Source organism: Sus scrofa, chromosome 3, assembly GCF_000003025.6.
Source record: "Sus scrofa isolate TJ Tabasco breed Duroc chromosome 3, Sscrofa11.1, whole genome shotgun sequence".
NCBI lineage: Eukaryota > Metazoa > Chordata > Mammalia > Artiodactyla > Suidae > Sus > Sus scrofa.
The window spans coordinates 113,273,990-113,301,147 of record NC_010445.4 but is presented as its reverse complement, the minus strand read 5'-3'; the positions used below and the strand labels follow the sequence as shown (position 1 = coordinate 113,301,147).

The 27,158-nt window shown below is 39.5% G+C and overlaps 1 protein-coding gene across 30 annotated transcripts in view; it reads right to left on the bottom strand.

The window, feature by feature from the left end:
• DTNB (dystrobrevin beta) overlaps positions 1-27,158 on the bottom strand; it is a 247,849-nt gene that overhangs the window by 175,862 nt on the left and 44,829 nt on the right. For all 30 annotated transcript variants that reach the window (XR_002342818.1, XR_002342817.1, XR_002342819.1 and 27 more), the window contains 2 exons: positions 24,179-24,392; positions 1,483-1,568 (listed from right to left, as the gene is read on the bottom strand). Coding sequence is in view for 26 of the 30 variants with exons in the window: in XM_021087742.1 (XP_020943401.1) it covers positions 1,483-1,568; positions 24,179-24,392 (300 nt within the window). In the remaining 4 variants the exon portion in view is untranslated. The remainder of the gene's footprint in view (positions 1-1,482; positions 1,569-24,178; positions 24,393-27,158) is intronic.

Below are 27,158 nucleotides of genomic sequence, written 5' to 3'. Positions count from 1 at the left end.
ATGTCATGTTAACACATTAAGAAAAAGAGAGAAAACAAATGCACCTATGATGTAATTGTACCCAAAAGCTTGTACTTGAAGCTGATGAAGCCTCAAGAGCTTTCAATTCAAACAGCAAATGTAGGGCTCAGAGGAACATCAGGGGAGGCAGTCATCAAAATCCAGCCCCCGGGAAATGCTACAGGACAGATGCCCCAGTTTCTTCCACAAATCCACGCACAGAGTATCTCAACACAACATTAAAACCCACACTTGCCATCTCACCTCCCTGAAACCTGCCAGAGTTTCTTACTCCGTAGGCACGTGTATTAGGGCACCTGAATCACATGGGTGTCTCCCGTTACAGGATGAGCTCCCCGTAGCTTAGAACAGGGCCCTGACGACGCTACAGCCAGGGGTGAAATCCCCGCCTCGCCCCCTCAGTTAACTCACCTACAAAACAAGAAAATACTGCCTACCGCTTAAAGAAATTTTAAGGATTCAGTGAGGAAATATCTTAAAGCACCTAGCACAATGCTTGGCATATCTTTGGAAGTGAGAAACTACGTAATGAGTGAATAAATAAAAATGAAAAGCAGAGGAGCTCCCGTCGTGGCTCAGTGGTTAACGAATCCGACGAGGAACCATGAGGTTGCGAGTTCGATCCCTGGCCTTGCTCAGTGGGTTAAACGATCCAGCCTTGCCATGAGCTGTGGTGTAGGTTGCAGATGCGGCTCGGATCCCCCGTTGCTGTGGCTCTGGCGGAGGCCGGTGGCTCCAGCTCCGATTGGACCCTTAGCCTGGGAACCTCCATGTGCTGTGGGAAGCGGCCCCAGAAAAGGCAAAAAGACCGAAAAAAAAAAAAAAAAGAAAAAAAAAAGAAAAGCAGAAAAATTACTGTGACTTTTATCACCTTAGACTTCATCTAACCACTAGTATCTACTGAACAAGAAAATGCCAAAATGGTAAATAGTTAAAAAAAAAATTAAGGGACGATAACTGAATACTCTATCAATTTCAAAGTAACTACACTTGATTCTAAGGTACTAAAACAACCAGTTTAATCACATGAAATAGCACTGATAAAGCATGGAGTAATTACAAAACAGGCTAAACCTGACGAACCTGGCAAAAGTAATGAAATTTATTTTCTAGCTAAAAATGATCAACATAATCATCTTTAAGCATAATTTTTTAATAATATGGAAAATATTTTTAAAAGAATTTTAAAAATATCAATATGACTATTCTGAGTCTTTTCAGAGTTTTCTTGGTTTAAACTAAAAAACCAAAAACCTAACAAAGCCATTCAACCAAGTTTTCCATCTGAACAGTAGGTGGCATAACGTGCGTACTTTAAGCCAGTGGCTGCAACGCGAGTGCCGTGGGAGTAACAAAAGGGTGCTACTGACCACCATTTGAAATTCTGAAAACATTTATTTAAAAGGGTTTAAAAGTCCTAATTTGAAAATAAAATCTTTCAAATAATATGAAAATACTTACATCTCAATTTGTCCAGCATTTTTCCACCACACATGGTTGCTAACATAGCTTTAACTGAAAATACCGTCAACTTGCCTCGGCCCTCACTGCAAAATAAATTATATTAGAAATAATTGCTATCTGGAACCATGAAAGCAATCAAATGTATCACTAAAGATTGAGCAACCAGTAAATTGATTTCTGCCGCTTATGTTATAATATTACCACATTTAGAAACCTTGCTTTTTTTTTTTCCTTTGTGGAACTAAGGCTTCACCTATGCTACATGAATAGATTTAAAATAATAAGAACCTGGTTTATTTGGAAACGAGCTTAGAAACACCCTATAACATAACAACTTCTCCTGGCTTTGTAGGCTAAGGCCAAATGGATGGATGTGAAGGAAACATCCCACCAACTTACCCCGTTAGATCCACAGCTGAGGTGTTAAGAATTCAAATCTGAGGCACCACTGGGTTTGAACAGCAATTCAGAAACCTGTCCTTCCATCAGGATATTATAACAACAGTTTATTCTTATGTTCTAAAGCAGCAGGATGCATATTGCTATAAAGATTTTATAGCACATTCATCTTTGTTTTGACCGTAACAACCTGTTACCATGTGTTTATTCTAAGAAGCTCATCTGTCTCATGAGACATCTGTGTCAGATCGTCTCCTACCACCACTGTGAGAAAAGTGAAGGGGAAGGGAGAGTGATATTAATTCTTCTTTGGGAACTAGAAAGATGAAATGCAGAACATATATGAACCCAGGATTTCCTGTTGCGGCTCAGTGGTAACGAACCTGTCAGTATTCAGGAGGACTCGGGTTCGATCCCTGACCTTGCTCAGTCGGTTAAGGATCTGGCATTGCCTCAAGCTGTGGTATATGTCATAGAAACAGCTCAACCTGGTGTGGCGGTGGCTGTGGGGTAGGCTAGCAGCTGCAACTCCACTTCAACCCCTATCATGGGAACTTCCATATGCTACGGGTGCGGCCCTAAAAAGACAAAAAAAAAAAAAAAAAAAAAAAAGGAACTACCCAAAATAACGCTGTATACCACCTACAGAGCCAAAAAACACCCTGACCCAATGTGGCCACTGCTCCATTCAACTATGCCCTGGTTCCAGAGAAGATGAAAATTTCACCAGCCAGTTTTATAAGTCATATATGTAAATTAACAATGGGTTTTTGTGTTAATTTTATAAAGCTTGTGCTTACAAAGTTTCATAGTGACTTGGAGATGCCATTGCAATAATGAGAACTATATCATCTGGGTTTTGAAAAGCAAGTGTCATCCTATTTACATTTACCAATGGTCCTAATAGAGTATCTCCCATTTATTTTCCAAAGCTTCTTTTTTGTATACAATAAGATCATACCTGAAAAAAGGCGACAAGCCAGAAAATTCTGAGTGAAAATAGTGCCAGGAGATACTAAGGTTTTGTTATCATCTGATTTTTAACTATTACATCTCATTAAGTTTATTCATAAAATAAAACAGGAATCCCCCAAACTAGCTGAAATTTAAATGAGGTTTTTTTAAAACATAGTTCTTCAGAAATACAGATTCTGTAGCCATTATTTAAAAGTCTACAGCTCCGATTCAACCCCTAACCTGGGAACCTCCATATGCCACAGGTCCAGCCCTAAAAAGACAAAAATAAATAAATAAAAATTAAAACTCTACAAATAACAAATGCTGGAGAGAGTGTAGAGAAAAGGGAACCCTCCCACACTATTGGTGGAAAAGTAAGTTGGCAGAGCCACTAGAGAAAACACTATGGAAGATCCTAAAAAAACTAAAAATAGAATTACCATATGACTCAGCAATTGCATTCCTGGGCACATATCTGGACAACACAATAATTCAAAAAGATATATGCACACCTATGTTCTCAGCAGCACTATTCACAATAGCCAAGACATGGAAGCAACCTAAATGTCCATCAACAGAGGACTGAATAAAGAAGATGTGATCCATATATACAATGGAATACTGTTCAGTCTTAAAAATCAAAAAAATAATGCCATTTGTAGCAATGTGGATGCAACCAGAGATTAACATTTTAAGTAAAGCAAGCCAGACAGAGAAATACAAATATCATATGACATGGAGTTCCCGTCGTGGCTCAGCAGTTAATGAATCTAACTAGGAACCATGAGGTTGCAGGTTCAATCCCTGGCCTTGCTCGGTGGGTTAAGGATCCAGCGTTGCCGTCAGCTGCGGTGTAAATTGCCAGTGGCTACAGCTCCAATCTGACCCCTAGCCTGGGAACCTCCATACGCCATGGGAGCGGCCAAAGAAAAGGCAAAAGGACAAAAAAAAAAAAAAAAAAAAAAAAAAAAAAAAAAAACCAAATATCCTATGATATCACTTCCACGTGGAATCTAAAATATGACACAAATGAACTTACCTATGAACAGAAACAAACTCAGATACGCAGGACAGATTTGTGGTTGCCAAGTGGGAGGGGGAGGAGGAGGGGGAGGTTGGGGTTAGCAGGTGCAGACTATTTCACATGGAAGGGATAAACAACAAGGTCCTACTGTGCAGCACCAGTAACTATTCAATCCTCTGAGATAAATCAGAATGGCAAAGAAAACTTAAAAGAATGCATATATAAGTGGATCACTTTGCTGTACAGCAGAAATCAACACATTACAAATCAACTATGATTTTTTTAAAAAAGAAATAGAGATTCTGCTCCATGTCTTAAACAGTACCAGCAATACAGCACCTGGAAATGATAAGGAATATTCCTATGTCAAATATTTATTGTATTATATTAGCAATGTGAGTGGCTATAGAGAGCATCGACTACATTAAAAATGACAGATTTCTAAAACCAACAGAGAACTGTTACAATGGACATTTCTTTTTGGTCACCGCCATCCAAACGCTGAGTCTATGTTTATGCACACCCTACCTTCTGCAACAAGTGCACTTTCCACTACCAGTATAAAGCAAGAAAAAAAACCTAGATGTTTGCTTTTCCATCTTTCTCAGAGTCTAAGACAGGGCATATAACACAAGCTCCACCAATAACATGCACACACTCTAGACTTCAAATAGAAAACGATTAACTTGTAGAAGTGAGAACTCTAAAGAATCCACCTGACGAAGATGGCAACAGAAGGAGCTGAGACAGAGATTCTGGTGGCAGCCCACAGCCCAGCATCAGTGGTGTTTGAAGCACAAGAAGCAATACCTATGCTCAGCTTGGTGGCAGAGGTGCTTCCTGAGACTAGTTTTGTGGTATGATTTTGAGCTTTGTTCTTGCTGGTGTGGTCTTCAAGCCTACTTTCCCAACCTTCTCGGAAAGCCAATGGGTCACCCACATCCTTGGAATAAATTAGCCACAGGTGGTTCCTATTGTTTACAACTAAAGAACCCTGATGGAGGTAGCTTCCATCCTGAAGTAAAGTGGCCTAGAAATAAAAAGAAAACGTTCCTGAAGTTCAAAGTGAGAGCAAGCAAGCCTGCTGACCAGCAGAGCAAGAATGAACAGGAGTGTTCGCCAACACAAGCCAAGCCTTGCTGCACAGCTAACATTTTTTTTTAAGGTAAACGTGCTCAAAACACTTTTTGCAGATATAGATTTCATGATGCAAGAATACCAAGAAAATTCCACAGAAGATAAGTAAAAATTAATCTTAGAAGAGATTTCCATAGAAACTGGGATACTGATTTCCTTTAGGAGAAGAGGGTGCAGGAGCAGCAACACAGAAAGGGCAACACATGGGGCTTCCGGGTGCCGACACCATTCTATTCCTGGGCCTCTGGAGTATGTATATAGACATATGCTTTATAACAACTCGTTATAGTGTACCTTGTTTTAGGTATTTTTCAGTAGGTGTTTTCTATTTCTGAATAAAATCCCTGGGCTTGCTCAATAGGTTAAGTGAGCTGTGGTGTACGTCGCAGACACGGCTCAAATCCAGCGTTGCTGTGGCTGTGGCTGTGGTGTAGGCTGGCACCAACAGATCTGATTAAGACCCCGAGCCTGAGAACCTCCATATGCCGCGGGTATGGTCCTAAAAAGACAAAAGACAAAAAAAAAAAAAAAAAAAAGGAAAGAGTAAAAATAATATTCTAATATTCTCATATATTTGTCTGTGTATAAAGGTCAGAAAGGATAATGAAAAAATACCATTGGCTGCATTCAGGGTGAAAAGCAGGCATCCAAAGGAAAGCAATGAGCAAGTGGGCACTTTTCACTTTATAAATATGAAATGTTTATACTAGAAGAGCAGGTTCTTAAGCCAATAACCTAAAGCTCCCAAATGAAGACACTAGAAAAAGAAGAGCACACTAAACCCAAAACAAGCAAAAGGAAAAAAATAATGAGTAAGAGTAAAAGTGAATGAAATTGAAAACAGAGAAATACAGAAAATTAATGAAACCAAAAGCTGCTTCTTTGAATAAGCCAATAACATTGATAAATCTCTAGCCAGACTGACTAAGAAAAAAAGAGAGATGACCCAAATTATCAATATCAAGAATGAAAGAGGGGATATCACCACAGGTTCTCTAAACACGACATAAATAATAAGAAAATATAACAAATACTTTACATCCATAAATTCAACAACTTGGGTGAACTGGACAGACACAAGCTACTCCTTGAAAAACACAAACTATTATGGCTGCCTCAAGAAGAAATAGGTAACCCAAATTTGGTATTTTTAAGCACTCCATAAAAGAAAGCTCCTCATTCAGAGAGCTATTCTGGAAGATACTAAACATTTAAGGAGAAAAATAACTGCATTTCTACTTTCTTCTAGGGAATAAAAAAGGTGGGAATACTTCCCAATTTTTTTATGAGTCCAGCATTATTCTGATACCAAAACTACATAAATAACATTACGATAAAAAAAATAATGAGTTGGTATCTTTCATGAACACAGGCACAGACCCTGCAACAAAATGTGAGCAAATCAAATGTAGCCATATAGGAGTTCCCGTCGTGGCACAGTGGTTGACGAATCTGACTGGGAACCATGAGGTTGCGGGTTCGGTCCCTGCCCTTGCTTGGTGGGTTAACGATCCGGCGTTGCCGTGAGCTGTGGTGTAGGTTGCAGACGCGGCTCGGATCCCGCGTTGCTGTGGCTCTGGCGTAGGCTGGTGGCTACAGCTCCGATTCGACCCCTAGCCTGGGAACTTCCATATGCCGTGGGAGTGGCCCAAGAAATAGGAACAACAACAACAAAAGACAAAAGACACACACACACACACACACACACACAAAATGTAGCCATATAAAAAGAAAAGATTAACAAAAGAATGATTTTAAAAAATGATAACCCAGGGAGCTTTATCCCAGTAATGTAACACTAGTTTGACATTTGAAAAATCAATCAATATATAGAGAAAAACTGTGCGATCATGCAAATAGATGCAGATGACAACACTCAACACCCATTCCTGATAAATACTCTCAGGATACCAGGAAAATAAAGGAATTTCCTCAGTCTGATAACAGGCGTCTTCAAAAAAAGTAACCACAGTTAACATCACACTTCATGGAGTTCCCGTCGTGGTGCAGTGGTTAACGAATCCGACTAGGAACCATGAGGTTGCGGATTCGGTCCCTGCCCTTGCTCAGTGGGTTAACGATCTGGCGTTGCCGTGAGCTTTGGTGTAGGTCTCGCAGACGAGGCTCGGATCCCGTGTTGCTGTGGCTCTGGCCTGGGCCGGTGACTACAGCTCCAATTGGACCCCTAGCCTGGGAACCTCCATATGCCGTGGGAGCGGCCCAAGAAATAGCAAAAAAAAAAAAAAAAAAAAAAAAATCACACTTCATGATGAAAGACCAAGTAAGTGCTTCTCCCGTGAGACCTAGAACAAGTCAAGGATGACAGCTCTCACCACTACAACTCGACCCCGCACTGGAGAACCAGCTAGTGCAATAAAGCAAGCAAGAAAAAAAATATAAAAACACATACAAATGAAAAGTTTAAAAAATAAAGCTATATATACTCCAGGCAATATGACCTACTGTGTAGAAAATCCCAAAGAACCTAGGAAAAAACTCTGCAGAACCCAAAAACACACTATAATAAAGGAGTCTGGCAGGCTTGCAGAATACAAAGTCGACACACAAAATTCATATTTCTGTAATTAGCAAAAGATAACTGGAAATACAGTAGCACCAAAATATGAAAAACATGAATAATTTTTTTAAAAAGTATGTTCAAGATTTGTATGCTGAAAACTACAAAATACTGATGAAAGAAGTCAAAGAAAATGTAAATAGAGAGATACACCACATTCATGAAATGAATGACGCAAAACTGTTAGAATGTCAATTCTCCCAAAACCGATCAGAATCCTGTTCTGATTCAATGCAAACCCAAATTCACAATAGGATGTTTTTGTAAAGATCAACAAGATAATTCTTTGTATTTCCTTAGAGTTCTAAACCCATACAAATCTCAATACAGTATGAGAATAAAATAAAGATACCTAAAGAGTATACCTAAACCCCACCTTGGAAAGTTCCTTGTGTTATTTTAATATGCATCCAGAGCTACCAACTACCACACAGAGGTTTGAGTGCAATACTAAGACTTTAGCTTTTATTTCATAGGCAATGATAAAATCAAAGGACATAATGAAAGAAAATTAAGAAAATTAATAATATTGTGTTTGTATAACTCTTTCTGGCTCCAAATTGCATGTTCTTTCTTCAAAGAGACAAAATAATATCTATTTCTTTTTTTTTTTTTTTTTTGTCCTTTTGTCTTTTTGTCTTTTGTTGTTGTTGTTGTTGCTATTTCTTGGGCCGCTCCCGCGGCATATGGAGATTCCCAGGCTAGGGGTCGAATCGGAGCTGTAGCCACCGGCCTACACCAGAGCCACAGCAACGTGGGATCCGAGCCGCGTCTGCAACCTACACCACAGCTCACGGCAACGCCAGATCGTTAACCGACTGAGCAAGGGCAGGGACCGAACCCGCAACCTCATGGTTCCTAGTCGGATTCGTTAACCACTGCACCACGACGAGAACTCCAATATCTATTTCTTGCTGCAAAAAAAACCAAAAAACAAAAACAACTAATACCATCTATGCAGACAGACAGGAGAGTGTGGCAGGGCCCAGCATTCTGGCAAGAGACCCAGGAGAAAATTAACTCTGTTACTGAAGAAAGTACTCATCAATAAATGCCATGCCATAGGTTTTATGGGTCTATGGCATCTTTCCTTTTTTTTTTTTTTTTTTTTTTTTGTCTTTTTAGGGCCGCACCTACAGCACATGGAGGTTCCCAGGCTAGGGGTCCAATCGGAGCTGTAGCCTCCAGCCTATGCCACAGCCACAGCAACTTGGGATCCGAGCCATGTCTGTGACCTATACCACAGCTCAGGGCAACGCCAGATCCTTAACCCATTGATCAAGGCCAGGGATCAAACCCCTGTCCTCATGGATGCCAGTCAGGTTTGTTAACCGATGAGCCACGACGGGAACTTCTATGGCATCTTTACTTCTAAAAATTATTACGACAGCACTTGAACAGCACTTTTTCCTCATCTTCAAAATGCTTTAGAAACACTAGTATTCACAACACTCTGTATCTCTTACTCAATTAGTCTTTAACGCAACTCTGTTGCAAAGAGTGGTCCTAGATTCAGAAAGTGTTACATTCAAATACAGAACAGCAGTTAAAGTTCTCCACTGTCAGGATCAGCACTAAACAACTGTATCCTTTTCCACTGGTTAGGATTATTACTGGTCTCAATGGCTGATCTCAGGTCAAGCCGTCCATAGGGTACATTAACAGAACAGCACATTAACTCAACTCTTCAACCAAGTACCATCAGTAACATATGGCCTCTTAATTCGTCATCTCCCGTATCTACTTCCCAACCACGTTCCATTTCACAACAGCCACAGGGCAATCTCCACACCCAATCTCCACCCAGCCAACAGGGGATCTTCTCTCCTCTCTGCCTTATAATAATTTAGGAAATACTACTATAAAAAAGTTAATAAATGATACACTTAAAGATACTTGTAAATATTTATTAAAGATACTTACATAACAATATAAATACAACAGCAAGAAGAAATAATCATCCAATAAAATTAGTGCAGGGGCATTCTCACAATTCTTCAAATGATTTTTTTTTTTTTTTTTGTCTTTTTGTCCTTTTAGGGCTGCACCTGTGGCACATGGCGGTTCCCAGGCTAGGGGTCAATAGGAGCCACAGCTGCCAGCCTACATCACAGCCACAGCAATGCTGGAATCTGAGCCACATCTGCGACCTACAGCGCAGCTCACAACAACGCCAGATCCTTAACCCACTGAGCAAGGTCAGGGATAGAACCAGCAACCTCATGGTTCCTAGTTGGATTTGTTTCTGCTGTGCCACAATGGGAACTCCCAAATGATGTTATTTTTAAAGAAATAGAAAAAGAGGAGTTCTGGCGTTGCTGTGGCTGTGGCATAAGCCACTGACTGCTGCTCTGATTTGACCCCTAGCCTGGGAACTTCCATATGCTGCACATGCGGCCCTAAAAAGACAAGAAAAAAGAAAAAGAAAAAAGTTACTCCCTCCTCCCAGCTATTTGCTTTGTGGGTCAAACTTCAGCATTACTCCTTTGCTTTCAGTGCTTTTTTGGCTTTGAAATCCCTCAGTCTACCTTAAGCCTAAGCACAATTTCCTACAACCAAAGCAAGGGGAAAGCGCTGCTTTTACTTCTCTAATGTTTCATCAGAGCTCTGCATTCTTCCTCTGCAATCAGAGGCAGTAGAGAGAAACTACAGGCACTTAGTAGCCTAATACCCTATGATTCTGTCCTTTACCTAACTGATTTCTTCTTGGAAAAACTCATTCTTGATCCTTCCCCCCAGACATCTGAATTTAATCTACATACCCTAGACAAATTACATTTAAAAATGAACAGTCAGCTGCCCCTGGCCATGGCATATATAACCTCACCAGCACCCAAAGTCAAATCGACATTCATAACAGAACCAGCTCTCTTCAAACAAGATTTGGAAAGATCTTTAACCTGATTTCATTACCAAAAAAACCTCTGACTCACTTAAAATCTGGCCAAGCTGGAGAGTTACAGGTCAATATTTAAGATGTAACACCAGGAACAGTGACTATTAACCCTTACAGAAAGATACTAAACGGAAAGCGTAATAAGCAGGTGATACCCGCTGGGGACGACAGGCGAGAGGAAACTTGTTCTTTTAACCTCACCCACGCAGACTCTCTCCAGGGAGCACCCTCCCTCAACCGGACCAAGATGATTCTGTCTCAGACGTCTCTGCATGATTCATCCCCGCCGACCTACCGTTTTACAGTCTGACAATAAACCATGCGCGTGAGGTCTCGAAAAAGAGTTCTTATTATCCAGCACTGAGAAAACACCGTGATTAGCTCTGGGCCAAGCTAAGCAGACGGTGAGTCACCCTGAATAAACACTGGTAGGTTGTAACATGCAGGTACCTTCAGAAGTCTCTGCAATCCTCACCTCTGCCCTCTGGATGGAAATTTGCACGTTTCAGTTTAGCCAAGTCTCAAATTCTGCCTATTTCTTTTAATATATTTAAACTAACCCAATCTGGATGGTGCTTATAGCTTTGCACTATCTAACCACAGCCTGCTATTCAAATTAATACTTTTGAAAACAAGACTACGGGGAGCACGTTTCACTTAAGAAAGCAAGCTGTTCTACATCTCGGGCAAACAACTGTAAATGTTGCCAACCGTAAATGAGGACTTCTCTCATAAAAACAGACTTCTGCTTCCGAAACACTATTACCGGTCCAATTACCGCATGTAACTAAAAGTAATAAGAGCATTTCTCTCTGATTGTCTTTCAAAAACTCATATTTTCCCAATTAATCTTAATTTACAAAACTTCACAGTGAATGGATTATACAATCATCACTGGCAAATCAAGAATCCATTTAGCAAATGTCAAATAGCTTCATCAAGCAAAATCAACACAGAACATTACTCAAATTTATCACCATCGGAATGCCTGCTAATTTTCATTTCCATCTCACAAACATTAAGAATCCAGCATTGTATTTACTGAGGAATCAAATAAATATAAGGTAGACTCTCTGCTCTCAAGGACTTTCAATCTTGTTTGTGTAATTATGAAGCAGTTCAGAGCAGCATAAAATTGAAAGTCAAAGGAATAATACAGACAAGTACCATGGATCATCACAGGGATGAAAACGGGCTGGTGACAATAAAGCTGGCTGCAGGGCGAGTAAAAACGCAGTGGTGGTGGGGTGACAGGAGATAATGCACAGAGAGAAGAAATGAGCACGTCACAGTGGAAAAAAATGAAAAGTGCCTTCAGTAGCTTAATTGGAGCTTGTTGTGAGCAGGGAACTAAGGGCTGATAGCATCAGACCTGAGGAGTAGGAACTTCTTTCAAAAACCACAGGAAATCTTTGAGGGTTTCCGAGGTGGGAAGTTGCATGATGAAAGTAGTGTCTTGATCAGATTACTCTGGAGGTGAGCACGGAACGAATGGAGAAGTCTCTCTGTTACTTCCTCTTGCCTCACTTTCAGAGAATGACAAAGGTAAGGAAAAAGCACACTCAAAATATTCCTCTTGGAGCTCCTGCTGTGGTGCAGTGCGTTAAGGATCTGTGTTGTCTCTGCAGCAGCTCAGGTCGCTGATGAGGCTTGGGTTCAATCCCTGGCCTGGCAACTTCCATATGTTGAAGTTATGGCCAAAAAAAAAAAAAAGCATCCCTCTTACCCTTCCTTTAAAACAAATTATAAAAAGGAAACAATAAAATAAGACCAAAACAATAATCCAAAAAAAATGTCTTCTGAAATAGTTAATGATCAAACCCTGTGTAAGTCTACATATCCTGAAATTAAACAGATTCCTCTTTGAAAATTAGTACAAATACATGAATTCTCTTGGGAGGAAAAAAAAAGCTACAAGATAAAGAGTAAGTGTTGGAAGAGTAAAAAGTGAACTTTGAAGTAATTCTGCCACCAAGCACTTAGACAGGGGCTCAGTGAATGGGTTTTGGGGGGGGGGTCACATCATATGTCACATCACACAATCCATGTGACAGCAGCACCCTGCCAGGCAGGCACTTGGGCTCCACTCCTCTTCCACCACTGTTTTTCTCCATTTTGCAACAGTTCTGCACTTAGGTTTTACATTTAAAACCTATAGACTTTCTCCACCATCCCCTGGAAATTTCCATAAAAAGCTATGATCGGGAGTTCCCGTTGTGGCTCAGCGGTTAAAGAACCCTACTAGCATCCATGAGGACGCGCGGGTTCTATCCCTGACCTCACTCAGAGGTGTAGGGATCCGGTGTTGCCATGAGCTGTGGTGTAGGCTGGCAGCAGCAGCTCTGATTGGACCCCTAGCCTGGGAAGCTCCATATGCTGCAGATGTGGCCCTTAAAAAAAAAGCTATGATCGGATCCTTCTAGGAGTTAAATGTGCTATTCTCCAGGGCATCGAATACTTCCCATTCAGCACTAATTCTCTTCTGTTTTTATTTAGCTTTTTCCTGTTGTCTTGAAACCATTAAAGAACAAGTAGGGATATTAGTAAATACTGTACATAAATACATGAAATGTTTGTGCCTCCTAGGAAATTATAGTTTTATTTAAAAATCACTAATGAGGAAGACTGTAACCTGATATTATCTTTTTTTTTTAAGCAATGTCCATGCCATAATATGCTAGCTGGGCACATTCAGAATTTAAGGAATACATTTGCTTTTATTTAAAGTGTACTAATTTGGTTTTGCTTTTTTTTTTAATATTGCTTCATTTTTCACATCCAGTATTAAAAGGGAACAATGGAAACTTTTAATATACTCAAATTAAACTGTGAAAACAAGATTTAAAAATAGTTCTCAGCCATATTTCCAAACTACCCAGGAATTTTTTTCACATAAAATTATCAAAAGTTAGATATATAAAAGTCTTTACCCAACAGAATCTTTAGATTGTTCAAATTAGAGTGTTTTCTTTTTTTTTTTTTTTTTTTTGGCCATTTCTTGGGCTGCTCCCGCGGCATATGGAGGTTCCCAGGCTAGGGGTCTAATTGGAGCTGTAGCTGCCGACCTACGCCAGAGCCACAGTAATGCGGGATCCAAGCCGCGTCTGCAACCTACACCACAGCTCACGGCAACGCCGGATCCTTAACCCACTGAGCAAGGCCAGGGATGGAACCCGAAACCTCATGGTTCCTAGTTGGATTCATTAACCACTGAGCCACGACGGGAACTCCTAGAAAGAGTATTTTCTACTGTTATTTTAGATGGTAAAAAATAACCCTGGGCCTTTCACTGATATGGTCAACACTGATCTATTTTGAAGATTTTATTCAAGCCTAGTTTAATTAGATATATGATATTTTAATAGGTTTGTCCCATTTGAGGTGGAATTTCATTATATCTTGGAATCAGTATTTTTGGTGAAGACCACAGACTCATTTACAAAACAAATCCTGATGAAAAAAATAAAGAGAGAAAATAAGGGTCAATAGTCAGAGAAAGTGTAAAAGGAATTTCTCAATAAGCCATTAGAAACCATTTTTCTTTCTTACACAAGGAGTGGAAAACACAGAAAATAGTAACTATCCAAGAAGAATGTTCCATCAGGCTTCAAATATACAGTTTGGGCCAGCAATTCCAAATGAGATAAGTCTTCTAGAGAATAAATCTTTTGTCAGAAATCACAATGGCCCAATCAGTAGCTGGCACCAGGCCTGCCCCTACACCAGCTAAATTACAAAAAGGGGCCCACATACATACATACATCTAAATATTAAAGTTATCAATCAAGTTAACAGATTTTTAATTAAAATATATTCTACCTCTGTACAATGACTAATATACAGAGTCTGGAAAGTCAAATTGATCAGCGTCAGGAAAGTCGAATTCAAATCTAGGACTCAAAGACACTCCGTGCTTCTACATGGGGAGAAAGCCTGGCCTCCTTTTCCTCCCACCTCCAACACGCCTCATATCTCAAAAACCAATATGCATGTGGACACTCCAACCAATGTGTCCACATTTTGCCCACATCCACTGCAAACATCTAACCCAACACCACTCCTCAGACCCAGGGGTAAGACTACCTTAAAAAAAAAAATTAACAAACAGGACAACTTACACCAGTATCAAAAGCATAAGTAAAACAAATGGACTAGGAACTTAAACATAATAAACACTTTTTTTTTTTTTTTTTTTGGTCTTTTAGTCTTTTTAGGGCTGCACCTGTGGCATATGGATGTTCCCAGGCTAGGGGTCTAATTGGAGCTGTAGCTGCTGGCCTGCACCAGAGCTCACGGCAACACCAGATCCTTAACCCAATGAACAAGGCCAGGGATTGAGCCCGAAACCTCCTGATTTCTAGTTGGATTTGTTTCCACTGCACCACGACAGGAACTCCTAAACATAATAAATACATTAAAGACACATATGAAAAGACATTTTCAGGGAAAGGCACAGCAAACCCACAATGGGATATCACCTCACACCTGTCAGAATGGCTATTACCAGAAACACAATAAACATGTGTTGGTGAGGATGTGGGAAAAGGGAACCCTGTGCACTGCTGGTGGGAATGTAAACTGGGGCAGCCACTCTGGAAAACAGTACGGAAGTTCCTCCAAAATTTAAAAATAGAACTACCAAATGATCCAGAAATTCCACTTCGGAGTGTTTGCCCGAAGAAAATGAAAATGCTTTCTCAAAAAGATACACGCACCCATGTCCACTGTGCCATTATTTGCAACAGCCAAGACACAGAGACAATTGAAATGTCTATCGATAGGAAGAAAGAAAATACGTGTATATAGACATATGTATATATATAGATAGATACAGATGATGAAATATTATTCAGCCATAGAAAAAGAAAGGAATCTTGCCATTTGTAACCACATGGATGGACTCTGAGGGTGGTAAGCTAAATGAAATAAGTCAGAAACAAAAAGACAAATACCATGTGATCTCACTTATACACGTAATCATAAACAAAGAGAGAGAGAAAAATCCCCAGTTTAGAGATACAGAGAACAGACTGGTGGTTGCCAGAAACGGGATGTGTTTGGGAAAAATGGGTTAAGGGGGTCAAAAGGTACAATTACCAGTTATCAAGTCTTGGGGATATAACGACAACATGGTAAGCACACTTTAAAATACTATAGTGTATATGCGAAAGTTGCTAAGAGACATCTTAAAAGTTTTCGTCACAGGAAAAAAGAATTTTTATAGCCATGTATGGTGATGGATGTTAACAAGACTTACTGTGGTGCTCACTTCACAATACATACAAATACCATACACCTGCAAGTGATATGTTATAAATTTTGATTATACTTCAATTTTTAAAAATTAAAAAATAAAAGCCAAACTAAAAAAAGAGAGATATTAGCAATACGAAATAAGAATCACAAATCATGAAAAAGAATGAATCATATACTAGGTATGAAAAATACAACAGCAAAAAATATATATAATAGATGGGACAAATGGTAGAATGGCTCCAGACACAGAAAAAATTAATAAGTAAATACAACAACATTCCAAAATAGAGAAAAAACAAAAACAGGGAAGCTATTTGGAGAAATAATAGATAATGTTGGAATACTAGCTTATCTTCCTGGATGCCAAAAGGACTAACAATTGAGTTACCTAATGCAGGGGAGCCAGATGCCCAGGGACGTGAGAGGAATGGCTGAAACCACTTTTTTCATGCAAGTGATTTTTCTGATTTCCAGAAAGGCTGATGTACACAGTAACTCTTCCATAGTTTTAAGGGACTAGAAGAGAGATGTGGAATGTTGAATCCTGATGAAAGTGCCTACTCTAGCTCCCATAACTGTGGGTTGAGAGCTCAAAGGCTCTCAAGCACTAAAAACACTAGTGTGCAAAAGTAACAGGGATTCACATGGGCTAAGTTGGAAATTGAACTCTAATTTAATTTGCATCTAGAAGAAGCAAATTAAATCCTCTCTGTTAAAACATTACCTAGGACCCACAGTACTTCTACAAATAGTTTTGCAACATAACATCTGGTATATAATAAAAATAAAAAATAACTTTGCAGTATGTTTCTCGCATAATAAAAAATAACTAACCATAAAGGAACTAAGATGACATGAAGGAAAAACAGAAACAGCAAAGAGTACAAAAAGATCCACAGGGAATCCAGATATTGGATTATAAGCACAGATCTTATAATAACTCCACGGATTATATTTAAGGAATATGAGATAAGGATGATATTTGGCACCATGGCAATATTGTTGAAAACCAGGAAAAAAAGGGGGGAGAAAAGGAAAATCTTAAGAGTTGCCAGAGGAAATTGACAGATGACCATCAAAGAAGCTAATACTACATTCACTGTTGATTTCACAACAAATCATGGAAATAATGGAAGCTAAAAAAATTACAGGAGAAGTATTCTTAAACTGTTGAAAGAAAACCACTGTCAACCAAAAATCATATGCCAAATGAAAATATTCTTAAAGTATGAAAATGAAAGTTTCAAACAAAAACTAAGACAATGTGTCACAATCTGACTTGCAGTAAGGAAATGCCAAAGCGTGTTCTTCAGGCAGAAACAAAGTCATTGCTGAGGGAAGCTTGAAAATGCAGGAGAGGACGAAAAACAACAAAACTGGTATATCTGTAATCAAGCAGATATTATTAACTATACAGTCAACATCATTTAGTTTACCTACAAATTAAACGATGTTCGCTCTATAAAAAATTAATAAGGTCTGCTTGATTTTAAATATATATGAAAGAAAAATACACAATGTCAATGACATAGAAGAATGGGTAAATGAAATTAAAGGGGCCTAAAACCAAAATGGTAGAGAAACACAATAGTCTTCACATTGCCTAGAAAGGGAGAATGGAAGCAATTAATATCAGACTTTGAAAAACCCAGAATGGAACCAATTAATATCAGACTTTGAAAAACCAAGAATTTGCGATCTCTAAGGTAAAAAGAGAGATGAAGAGGGCCTACGGATAAAAGGATTTTAAGAGAATATCAATCAAGTGCAGTGCATAGACCTTATGTGGATCTCAATTAAATAAAACATTAAAAAATTATAAAGGCATTAGTGAAATGGGTATTTTAAGATATTAATGACTATTAATTTTTAGTTAAGATGATGGCATTAGGTAATAACTTTTTAAAGGAGTCCTACCTTTTACATTGGAATATTTATACATAAAACGATAATGATTTGTGAAATTTGCTTCAAAATAAGCTAAGAAAGTGGGGAGGAGGTAGGCAGGGAGCCTGGGGTTTTAGATGAAATAAGAATGGCCATTTACTGATAATTATTGAAGCTAAACAACAGGCACACTGAGTGTTACTATAATATTCTTCCTAAGTTTGTATACATCTGAAATTTTTCATTAAAAAAACTTTTTTAAAAAATGTAATTCAAAAAGATTCATGCACCCCTATGTTCACTGCAGCACGATTCACAAGAGCCAAAGCATGGAAATACCATAAATGTCCATCAAGAGATGAATGGATTAAGAAGATATGGTACATATATACAATGGAATACTACTTAGCCATTAAAAAGTACAAATTAATACCATTTGAGATTGTGATGATCATTGTACAACTACAAATGTAATAAATTCAATTGAGTAACAAAAAAAATACCATTTGAGGCAACATGGATATGACTAGAGATTCTCATTCTAAGTTAAGTCAGAATGAGAAAGACAAACACCATATGATATCACTTATGTGTGAAATCTAAAATATGGCACAAACGAACCTATCTACAAAAAGAAACAGCTTCACAGACATAGAGAACAGACTCGTGGTTGCCAAGGGGGAGACGAAAGGAAAGTGGGATGGACTGCAAGTGTGGGGAGAGCAAATGCAAACTACTGCTTTTAGAATGGATAAGCAATGAAAGCCTAATTTATAGCACAGGGAACTATTTCCAAGCTCTTGGGATAGAACACAATGGACGATAATATAAGAAAAAGAATATATATATGTGTGTGTGTATGCCCTGGTCACTTTGCTATACAGCAGAAATTTGCACAACACTGTAAATCAACTATACCTCAGTTGAAAAAAGAAAAAAAAAACCAACATTTGGGAGTTCCTGTTGTGGCACAGCAGAAATGAGTCCAAATATTATCCATGAAGATGCAGGTTCGATCCCTGGCCTCACTCAGTGGGTTAAAGGATGTGGTATTGCTGTGAGCATGGTGTAGGTCACAGATGCAGCCCAGATCCTATGTTGCTGTGAATGTGGGATGGGCTTCCAGCTGGGAACTTCCATATGCCAAGGGTGTGGCCGTAAAAAACAAGAAAAAAAATTTTTAAGAATGTACATTAAAACACTGTTTTTTTTGTTTTGTTTTTTCGTTTTTTGTCTTTTTGCCTTTTCTAGGGCCACTCCTGCAGCATATGGAGGTTCCTAGGCTAGGGGTCTAATCGGAGCTGTAACCGCCAGCCTACGCCAGAGCCACAGCAATACCAGATCCGAGCCACGTCTGCAATCTACACCACAGCTCACGGCAACGCCGAATCCTTGACCCACTAAGCAAGGCCAGGGATCGAACCTGCAACCTCATGGTTCCTAGGTGGATTCGTTAACCACTGAGCCACAACAGGAACTCCCTACAACACTATTTTTTAAAATTTTTAAGAAAAAGATATTTTAAGGAGTTCCCGTAGTGGCTCAGCAGAAATGAATCACTAATATCCATGAGGACACAATCCAACCCCTGGCCTCACTCAGTGGGTTAAGGATCCAGCATTGCTGTGAGCTGTGGGGTAGGTCACAGACGAGGCTCTGATCTGGAGTTGCTGTGGCTGTGGTGCAGGCCAGCGGCTACAACTCTGATTCGACCCCTAGCCTGGAAACCTAAATATCCCTCGGGTACAGTCCTAAAAAGGCAAAAACAAAAACAAAAACAAAAAAAGAGAGAGAGAGAAAAAGAAAAAGATATTTTAAGAAAAGTAAAAAAAAAAAAAAAAATCAAGCTACAAATTGGGAGAATATATGTGCAACACACATAATCAACAAAGGATTTGTTATCTAGATTATATGAAGAATTCCTACAAATCAATACAAAAAGAGAAAATAACACTCTAGAACAATGGGTAAAAGACATAAGGAGGCATTTCACAGAAGTAATAAATAAATATGGCCAAAGAACACAAGAACATGCTAAGTAATCAAGAAAATGCAAATCACGACAACAGTAAGATGTCATTTAGCAAAAACGAAGAAATCTGACAATTCTAAGGCTTACAGAATGTGAGTCAAAAGGATCTCATGCACTGGTACAATTTGGTAAAAAGGATCTCATGCACTGGTACAATTTGGTAAAATAATTTGATATTTTCTAAATATCACTTCAGGTTAAACCTGAACTTTCATGTACCCCACAGCTCAGAAACCCTATCCCTGTTTAGAATCAAGAAAAACACTTGGAAACATGTACCAGGACACACATATGAGAATATTCTAGGAGTTCCCATCATGGCTCAGTGGAAAGGAATCTGACTAGCATCCATGAGGACACAGGTTCGATCCCTGGCCTCACTCAGTGGATTAAGGATCTGCCATTGCTGCGAGCTGTGGTGTAATGTAGGTTGCAGATGAGGCTCTGATCTGTCGTTGCGTGGCTGTGGTGCAGGCCAGCAGCTACAGCTCCGATTGCACCCCTCGCCCAGGAACTTCCATATGCCACAGTGCAGCCCTAAAAAGGGCCAAAAAGAAAAAAGAAAAATTTTATTAGACGCTGTAGCAGTGGGCCAGGCAAAAGATGATATTGGTGGTCTGGGACGGATGGAGAGGAGTGGATATTCAAGAGGCAGAAATGAAAGGAGCTGGTAACTGACTACTGCGGAGGCTGACAGGAGGAAGAATTACAATCCTTGGGTTTCAGGTTTAAGGAACTGGCTGGAGAGTAGGGCCATTTAACAAGAAAGGGCTCCACAAGTTTCTGATGCCCTGCGAGGAGTTGAGTGGTAAACACCGTGGTCATCACTTTCATATCCAGTCCAACCATCCCCACCAAGAGGCAACCCCACCATGGCGGGGGTGAGAATTAAACTACCCTCTGCCCCAAAGGCACGAATCCTTTCTTTCCGCTAAAAAGCATAATTCCTCCACATACATGGAACAAATGCATGTTTCTGGCAGAAGACTCAAGTACTTTTGTTCAATGTTGAAAGAAAACTGGCTCTCTACCCACTCTACCCCCAACCTAGACTTGAAAGAGGAAGCATATAGTAGCTGCTAGCAGGCACAGTTTGAAGTCAGCTTAAGGATGAGCTGATAGAAGAGGAGACCTAAGCCAAGACCACGATAAAGAAAGCAAGCCAGGCCCTGACACAACCTTCGATCCAGGGCTAGCCTGTCTCTGGCTCCTCCGCGGTGTGAGCCTGGGCTCCTGTTACTGTAAAAGCCCATCTGCACAGGCTTTCTACCGCTCACAGCTGAAGATGTGGAAAGAATACGGAGGTTAGACACAGGAAGGAGGTTTCTAACCCACAAGTTCTCAATTACTAAATCAGCTCTGATGAAGAGTAAGGAAGATTCCTGTTCCTGATGCTGGGGATTTTGATATCCTTTTTATCCAAAAAAAAAAAAAGATGCTGGGTGCAGCATCACCTGTGGTACCTTTGGACCAGACCATCTAACTACCAACACTGTAGTACTGAGGATCTGAAAGAGTTAAAAACCGGACTGTCAGGATGTTTTGGCTATTCCTCACAGCTTTCACTAAAGTCCTACACACAAATGTTTACAATATTACTCTTTGTACTTTTCAATGTTTTTAATTGTCAAATGGGAAATATTTTAAATCCTAAGTATTAAAAAAATAATAATTCCTAAGAAAATAAACACTTAAGGGAAAAAGTCAGATCCTATTTATTCCTGATTGTTGTTTTAGGGTCTTATAATCTATTATAATAATCAGAACAACCTGGCCAAAAATTTGACTACGAATTTGGAGGTGGGGGAATTTAATAATTGAGTAATTGCTGTATTCAAAACAAAAAAAATTTTTTGGTCTTTTTAGGGCCACACCTGCAGCATATGGAAGTTCCCAGGCAAGGAGTGGAATCAGAGATGTAGGCTGAGACCTACAGTGCAGCCACAGCAACACCAGATCCGAGCCGCATCCGCAGTCTCTGCCTCAGCTTGCAGCGATGCCAGCTCCTTAATCCACTGAGCGAGGCCAGGGATCAAACCCGCATCCTCATGTAGTTGGGTTCTTAACCTGCTAAGCTGTAACAGGAGCTCCTATATTCACATTTTAACTTTGAAAAATTATGAAATGCAGAAGCCTGAAAGATCAATTGATATAGCAGGAATTCTACATATCAAAGAGACTCTCTAGCCTAAGTGACAAAGTGGCCAATCTAGACAGAGACTACCACTTTGGGATGTATTTAACGACACAATGCCTTGATTTTCAAAAATAAATTTCCTACAAGTAAATTCTTTCTTCTTTCCTGTACATGAAAGCCAATTTCAAATTTCCAGAAAGCTAAACTCTTTTCCTATAAACACTTCAAGGTTAGTAAAGATGTGGTGATTTATTCTGATGCCTACGGTCAGCATTTTCTTTTCTTTTCTTTTTTTTTTTCTTTTTTTTTTTTTTTTGTCTTTTAGGGCCGTACCCACAGCATATGGAGGTTCTCTCCCAGGCCGGAGTCGAATTGGAGCTATAACTGCTGACCTACACCACAGCTCAGGGCAACGCCAGATCCTTAACCCACTGGGTAAGGCCTGGGATCGAACCTGCGTCCTCATGGATACTAATCAGATTCATCTGCTGTGCCATGATGGGAACTCTGGTCCACATTTTCACAGGATATGATGTGAGAATTACCCAACTGACCACTGTCATCCTATATTGCTCACTCTTCTTGATTCATTCATCTCTCCGTTTTTCCCAGTTCTCTTTAGTGTGCCCTCTTACTGATCTGTCTTCATCAATTTACAGTCTGTTTCTTCTCCTCCTTTGTCTCTCTCTCTGTGTGTCTGGCTTCTCTGTCCCGGGAGCCCTCTGTGTCTTCTGCCCTCAAGTCTGGTCTTCCCCTTCCCCTTCTCTTCACTCTCTGGTTCCTCCTCCCTCTAGCCTTAGTACTTAAGGTATTTGATATAATTATGGAATCAAAGCTTATAATCTCTATTTTATCATTTTTATGCTATTTGATGATTTTTATTTCTGACTTTAAAAATATTGTTCTTAAAAGTCATTTGTGTTGTGCAGCCCTGAATTGACTTACTCAAGTGAGTCAGTGTCATGATAAGATGCTGTTTACTCAACAGAGAATAACAGTTTTTACTAAGGCTTCTGGATCAGTAGAGTCATTCCTTGGACAGTAAGCAAACCTTCTGGATTCACTAATCTCAACTGCTAAAAAAAATGGCATGAGAATTCTGGGACTAATGCCTCATGTACACTCTTGTTTTAAAAATTCAAATTTCTGTAATTTTTTTTTTTTTTTGGCAGTGTCCACAGCATGTGGAATTTCCCAGGCCAGGGATCAAACCCGTGTCATAGCAGTGACCTGGGCTACTACAGTGACAACACTGGATCCTTAACCTGCTGCACCACAAGGGAACTCCAAAAGAATTTTTTATTAAGTGTACGGAACATCTAAGTGATAACATCTTATAAAAATGTCATGAATTTAAAGACTTGGCCTTGACACTTGTATGGTTTTACCATTAATTCAGAGAATCCTCCATATTATAAAATATAAATAACAGAATTCTACAAATGTATGAACTCACTTTCTACAGAGAGAAACATGAAGCAGAGAGAATTAACCCATTCAAATGGCTGATAGTACAGCAGGGATCAGAAACTCTAGGTTCCTGGAACATAACCCTTCACCTTTGTGCTTGCATCATTTATGATTTCTGTTTTTTATCATACCAACTTAACTCTCCATAAATATAAATACAGCAACTCATTTCTGTTTAAATTTGGATTACATTAGTTTTCCTCTATTGTAAGGTTTAGAAAACAATGTTCTGTATCAGAAAAAAATTAAAATAGGAGTTCCCAACAGAAATGAATCCAACTAGGAACCATGAGGTTGTGGGTTCGATCCCTGGCCTCGCTCAGTGGGTTAAGGATCAAGCATTGCTGCAAACTGTGGTGTAGGTCACAGACGTGGCTTGGATCTGGTTTTGCTGTGGCTCCAGCGTAGGCCAGCAGCTGTAGCTCTGGTTCTATCCCTAGCCTGGGAATCTCCATATGCCACTAGTGTGGCCCTAAAAAGTTAAAAAAAAAAAAAAAATTTAAATACAATAAAATAGAATCCTAAACATAAATAGAAAAAAGAGATACTGTAGTCCAGGGGCAACTGCTGTTACAGAATAAAGAAAAGTTAGTTTAAATGTTAAAGAGAAAGCCTTGCAATCAAACGTACAACTTGGCTGTACATCACTGGATAGAGAACAGCTATATTAAGGTACTCACAATTTTACCAAACAATATGTCTCAAGTATGGTGGATGTCCCTAACATTACAGAGGTTAATATGTGACACTCCCTGACAGAGTAAGACCCCCTGGCATTTAACCAGTCTTTAGAAGGGACTTACACTGATTCATTTTCCTTTTAACTGTGGTTCTAAGCTGACAACCCTTGGTAAGGCAGTACAGAAGAAGGATGATTAAGAGATGAGCACTTAAAATGGAGTAATAAGGTAGGTACTAGCCTGTCGTATGCAGCAATCATGAAGTTGAGGAGGAGGCTGATGGACTGTTCCACGCTGATTTGGTGAGTGGAAGGAAGGCGCTTGTTCAGCTGGTAGTAGATGGATGAGATGACAGTCTCGAGGCGGGACACACTGATCTCAGTGGTGTGGTCCAGTGTATTAAGGCCATTGTCTCGAAAGGCTTCAATCATGTTCCAGATATCAACGAGATGGACTAGAACACAAAGAGAGTAAACGTCAACAACTGAAAAGTTTTAATTCATCAGAAAGATCTAAGAACTTCAGATTTATTTACATCTGACAGCACAGTGAAGGGGAGCAGCACATGTCACCCCAAGATACGCCTATTTGGCATAAAGAGTAGTTTGAGCTAAAGACACTTGAAAAACAGCAGGTGCCAGGAAGGGCACTCTGATTTTCCCTTTTCTTCCCCAAAGCAGGAAATACAAGTCCCTTGTAAAAAAAATGCCCTCCTATCCCAAGAGGAAAGAAACATCCTCATCACCAAAGACAGTGAATTGAGTCTCAGAGACATCTCTATAGACTTCAGTAAAATAATGCTTACTTTAGCCTCTTGATATATTTTAGCTATTTCTCCACAACTGCTACTCCGTGTTCAACTTAGTTTACAGGCCGACTCACTTCTTTGGATCTTTACTTTCCTGTGGGGACTCCCATGTACATATAAAAATCTGTATGCTTTTCTCCTGTTACTCTGTTTTATATTGATTTAATTCTCAGGCCCAGCTGGAGACCCTGAGAGGGTAGGGCAAAGTTTTCCCTCCCCTACAATATAGCTTCAAAAATACACAATCCAGGAGTTCCCATTGTGGCTCAGCAGGTTAAGAACCCAACCAGTATCCGTGAGGATGCAGGCTCGATCCCTGGCCTCACTCAGTGGGTTAAAGGATCTGGTGTTGCCGGGAGCTGTGGTGCAGGTCACAGATGAGGCTCAGATCTGGCATTGCTGTCCCTGTGGTGTAGGCTGGCAGCTGCAGCTCCCATTTGACCCCTAGCCTGGGAACTTCCAAATGCCATGGGTGCGACCCTAAAAAAGACCAAAAAAATATACATACACACAATGCAAACTTTCACAGACTCTCAAAGAGAAAAATTGACAAGCTTTGTGAGAGATATTAACACATCTCTCCCAGCAAGTGACAGAGCAAAACATACAAAATAAGTACAGACAAATTTCACAACTAACACAGGCATAATGGATGCCATATGAAGTCCCACCCCTAATGATTAGAAAATATGCTTTATTTTCAAGAACACAAAGAACATGTATAAAAAATGACTTCATCCTGAATCATAAAACTAATCTCAACATATTTTAAGGGATTAAAATCATATAAACCACGCTCTTTGATCAAAATGAAACTAAGTCAGAAGTCATTATCCAAATGAAAATTTTTTTCTTTTCTTCTTTTTACGGCCGCACCCATGGCATATGGAAGTTCCCAGGCTAGGGGTCGAATCAGAGCTGCAGCTGCTGGCGTGCGTCACAACCAGAGCAATGCCAGAGCCAAGCCGCATCTGCAACCTATGCTGCAGCTTGTGGCAACACCGGATCCTTAACCCACTGGGTGAGGCCAGGGATCAAACCTGCAACCTCATGAATATTAGTTGGGTTCTTAACACACTGAGCCACAATGGCAACTCCAAAAAGAAAACTTTTAAAATAAACCTATCTTTAGAAATGAAGAAACATACTACTAGGGAACTTCCTTAATCTGATTAAGGGTATCTACAACAAAAACTGCAGCAAACATATTACTTAACCATAAAATGTTGAAAGCTGTTCCTCTGATATTGGGAATGAGATAAGAAATACCCACCATCATCAGTCCTATTGTATTTCAGATCCTTACCTATATAAATTTGCAGTAATCATCAGTACAGGTATTGGACAGAAAAAATGTAACTGTCATTATTCAGAAGTGACAAAATTATACACATTGAAAATCATATAGATTCTACATGAATATAACTAAAATTAATATGAGTCTAGAATGCTAGAAACAAACCAAGCTATGAACGTCATTATATTTAAATTTCTATATGATTTAAAATACTATTTATAATAGTATCATAAATCATCAGGGACTTAGGAATACAGGAATAAATCCAATAAAAGATGTGCAACATCTCTACCGAAAAATCTATAAATATAATTAGCAGAAATTAAAGACCTAAATTATTGGAGAGATATAGACCATGTTCACAGGAGGAAATCTCAATATTGAAAATACATCAATTCTTCCCAACTTGATCTATAGATTCAGTAAAGTCCCAACAAAACGGATGAATTTTACTATATGTAAGGTATACTTAAGAAATGAAGAATGAAAAAAAAAAAAAAAACGCACACAGTTCTTTGTTTTGTTTTTAGTAGAAATTAACAAGCAAATTCTAAAATTTGTATGAAGATAAATATAAAAAGGCCAACAGGAGTTCCTGTCGTGGCTCAGTGGTTAACGAATCCGCCTAGGAACCATGAGGTTGCGGGTCCAATCCCTGGCCTTGCTCAGTGGGTCGAGGATCCGGCGTTGCCGTGAGCTGTGGTGAGGGTTGCAGACGTGGCTCAGATCCTGAGTTGCTGTGGCTCTGGTGTAGGCCGGTGGCTACAGCTCCGATTCGACCCCTAGCCTGGGAACCTCCATATGCTGCGGGAGCAGCCCAAGAAATGGCAAAAAGACAAAAATAAAAATAAAAATAAAAAATAATAAAAAAATGAAAAGGCAAGAATGTCCCAGACACTCTTACAAAGAAAAACAGAACAAAGTAGGAAGACTTGCTCTACCTGACACCCAGAACTTAGAATAAAGCTGTAAGAGTGATCACTGGTACAAGGATAGACAAACAGACCAGTGGAACACTAGAGTCCAAAAGCAGGCCTTCTCATATATGGACACAGCTATGAACATTCTTGTACATTTCTCCTAATGAATGTGAGGAAAAGATTTTTTAGTAATAA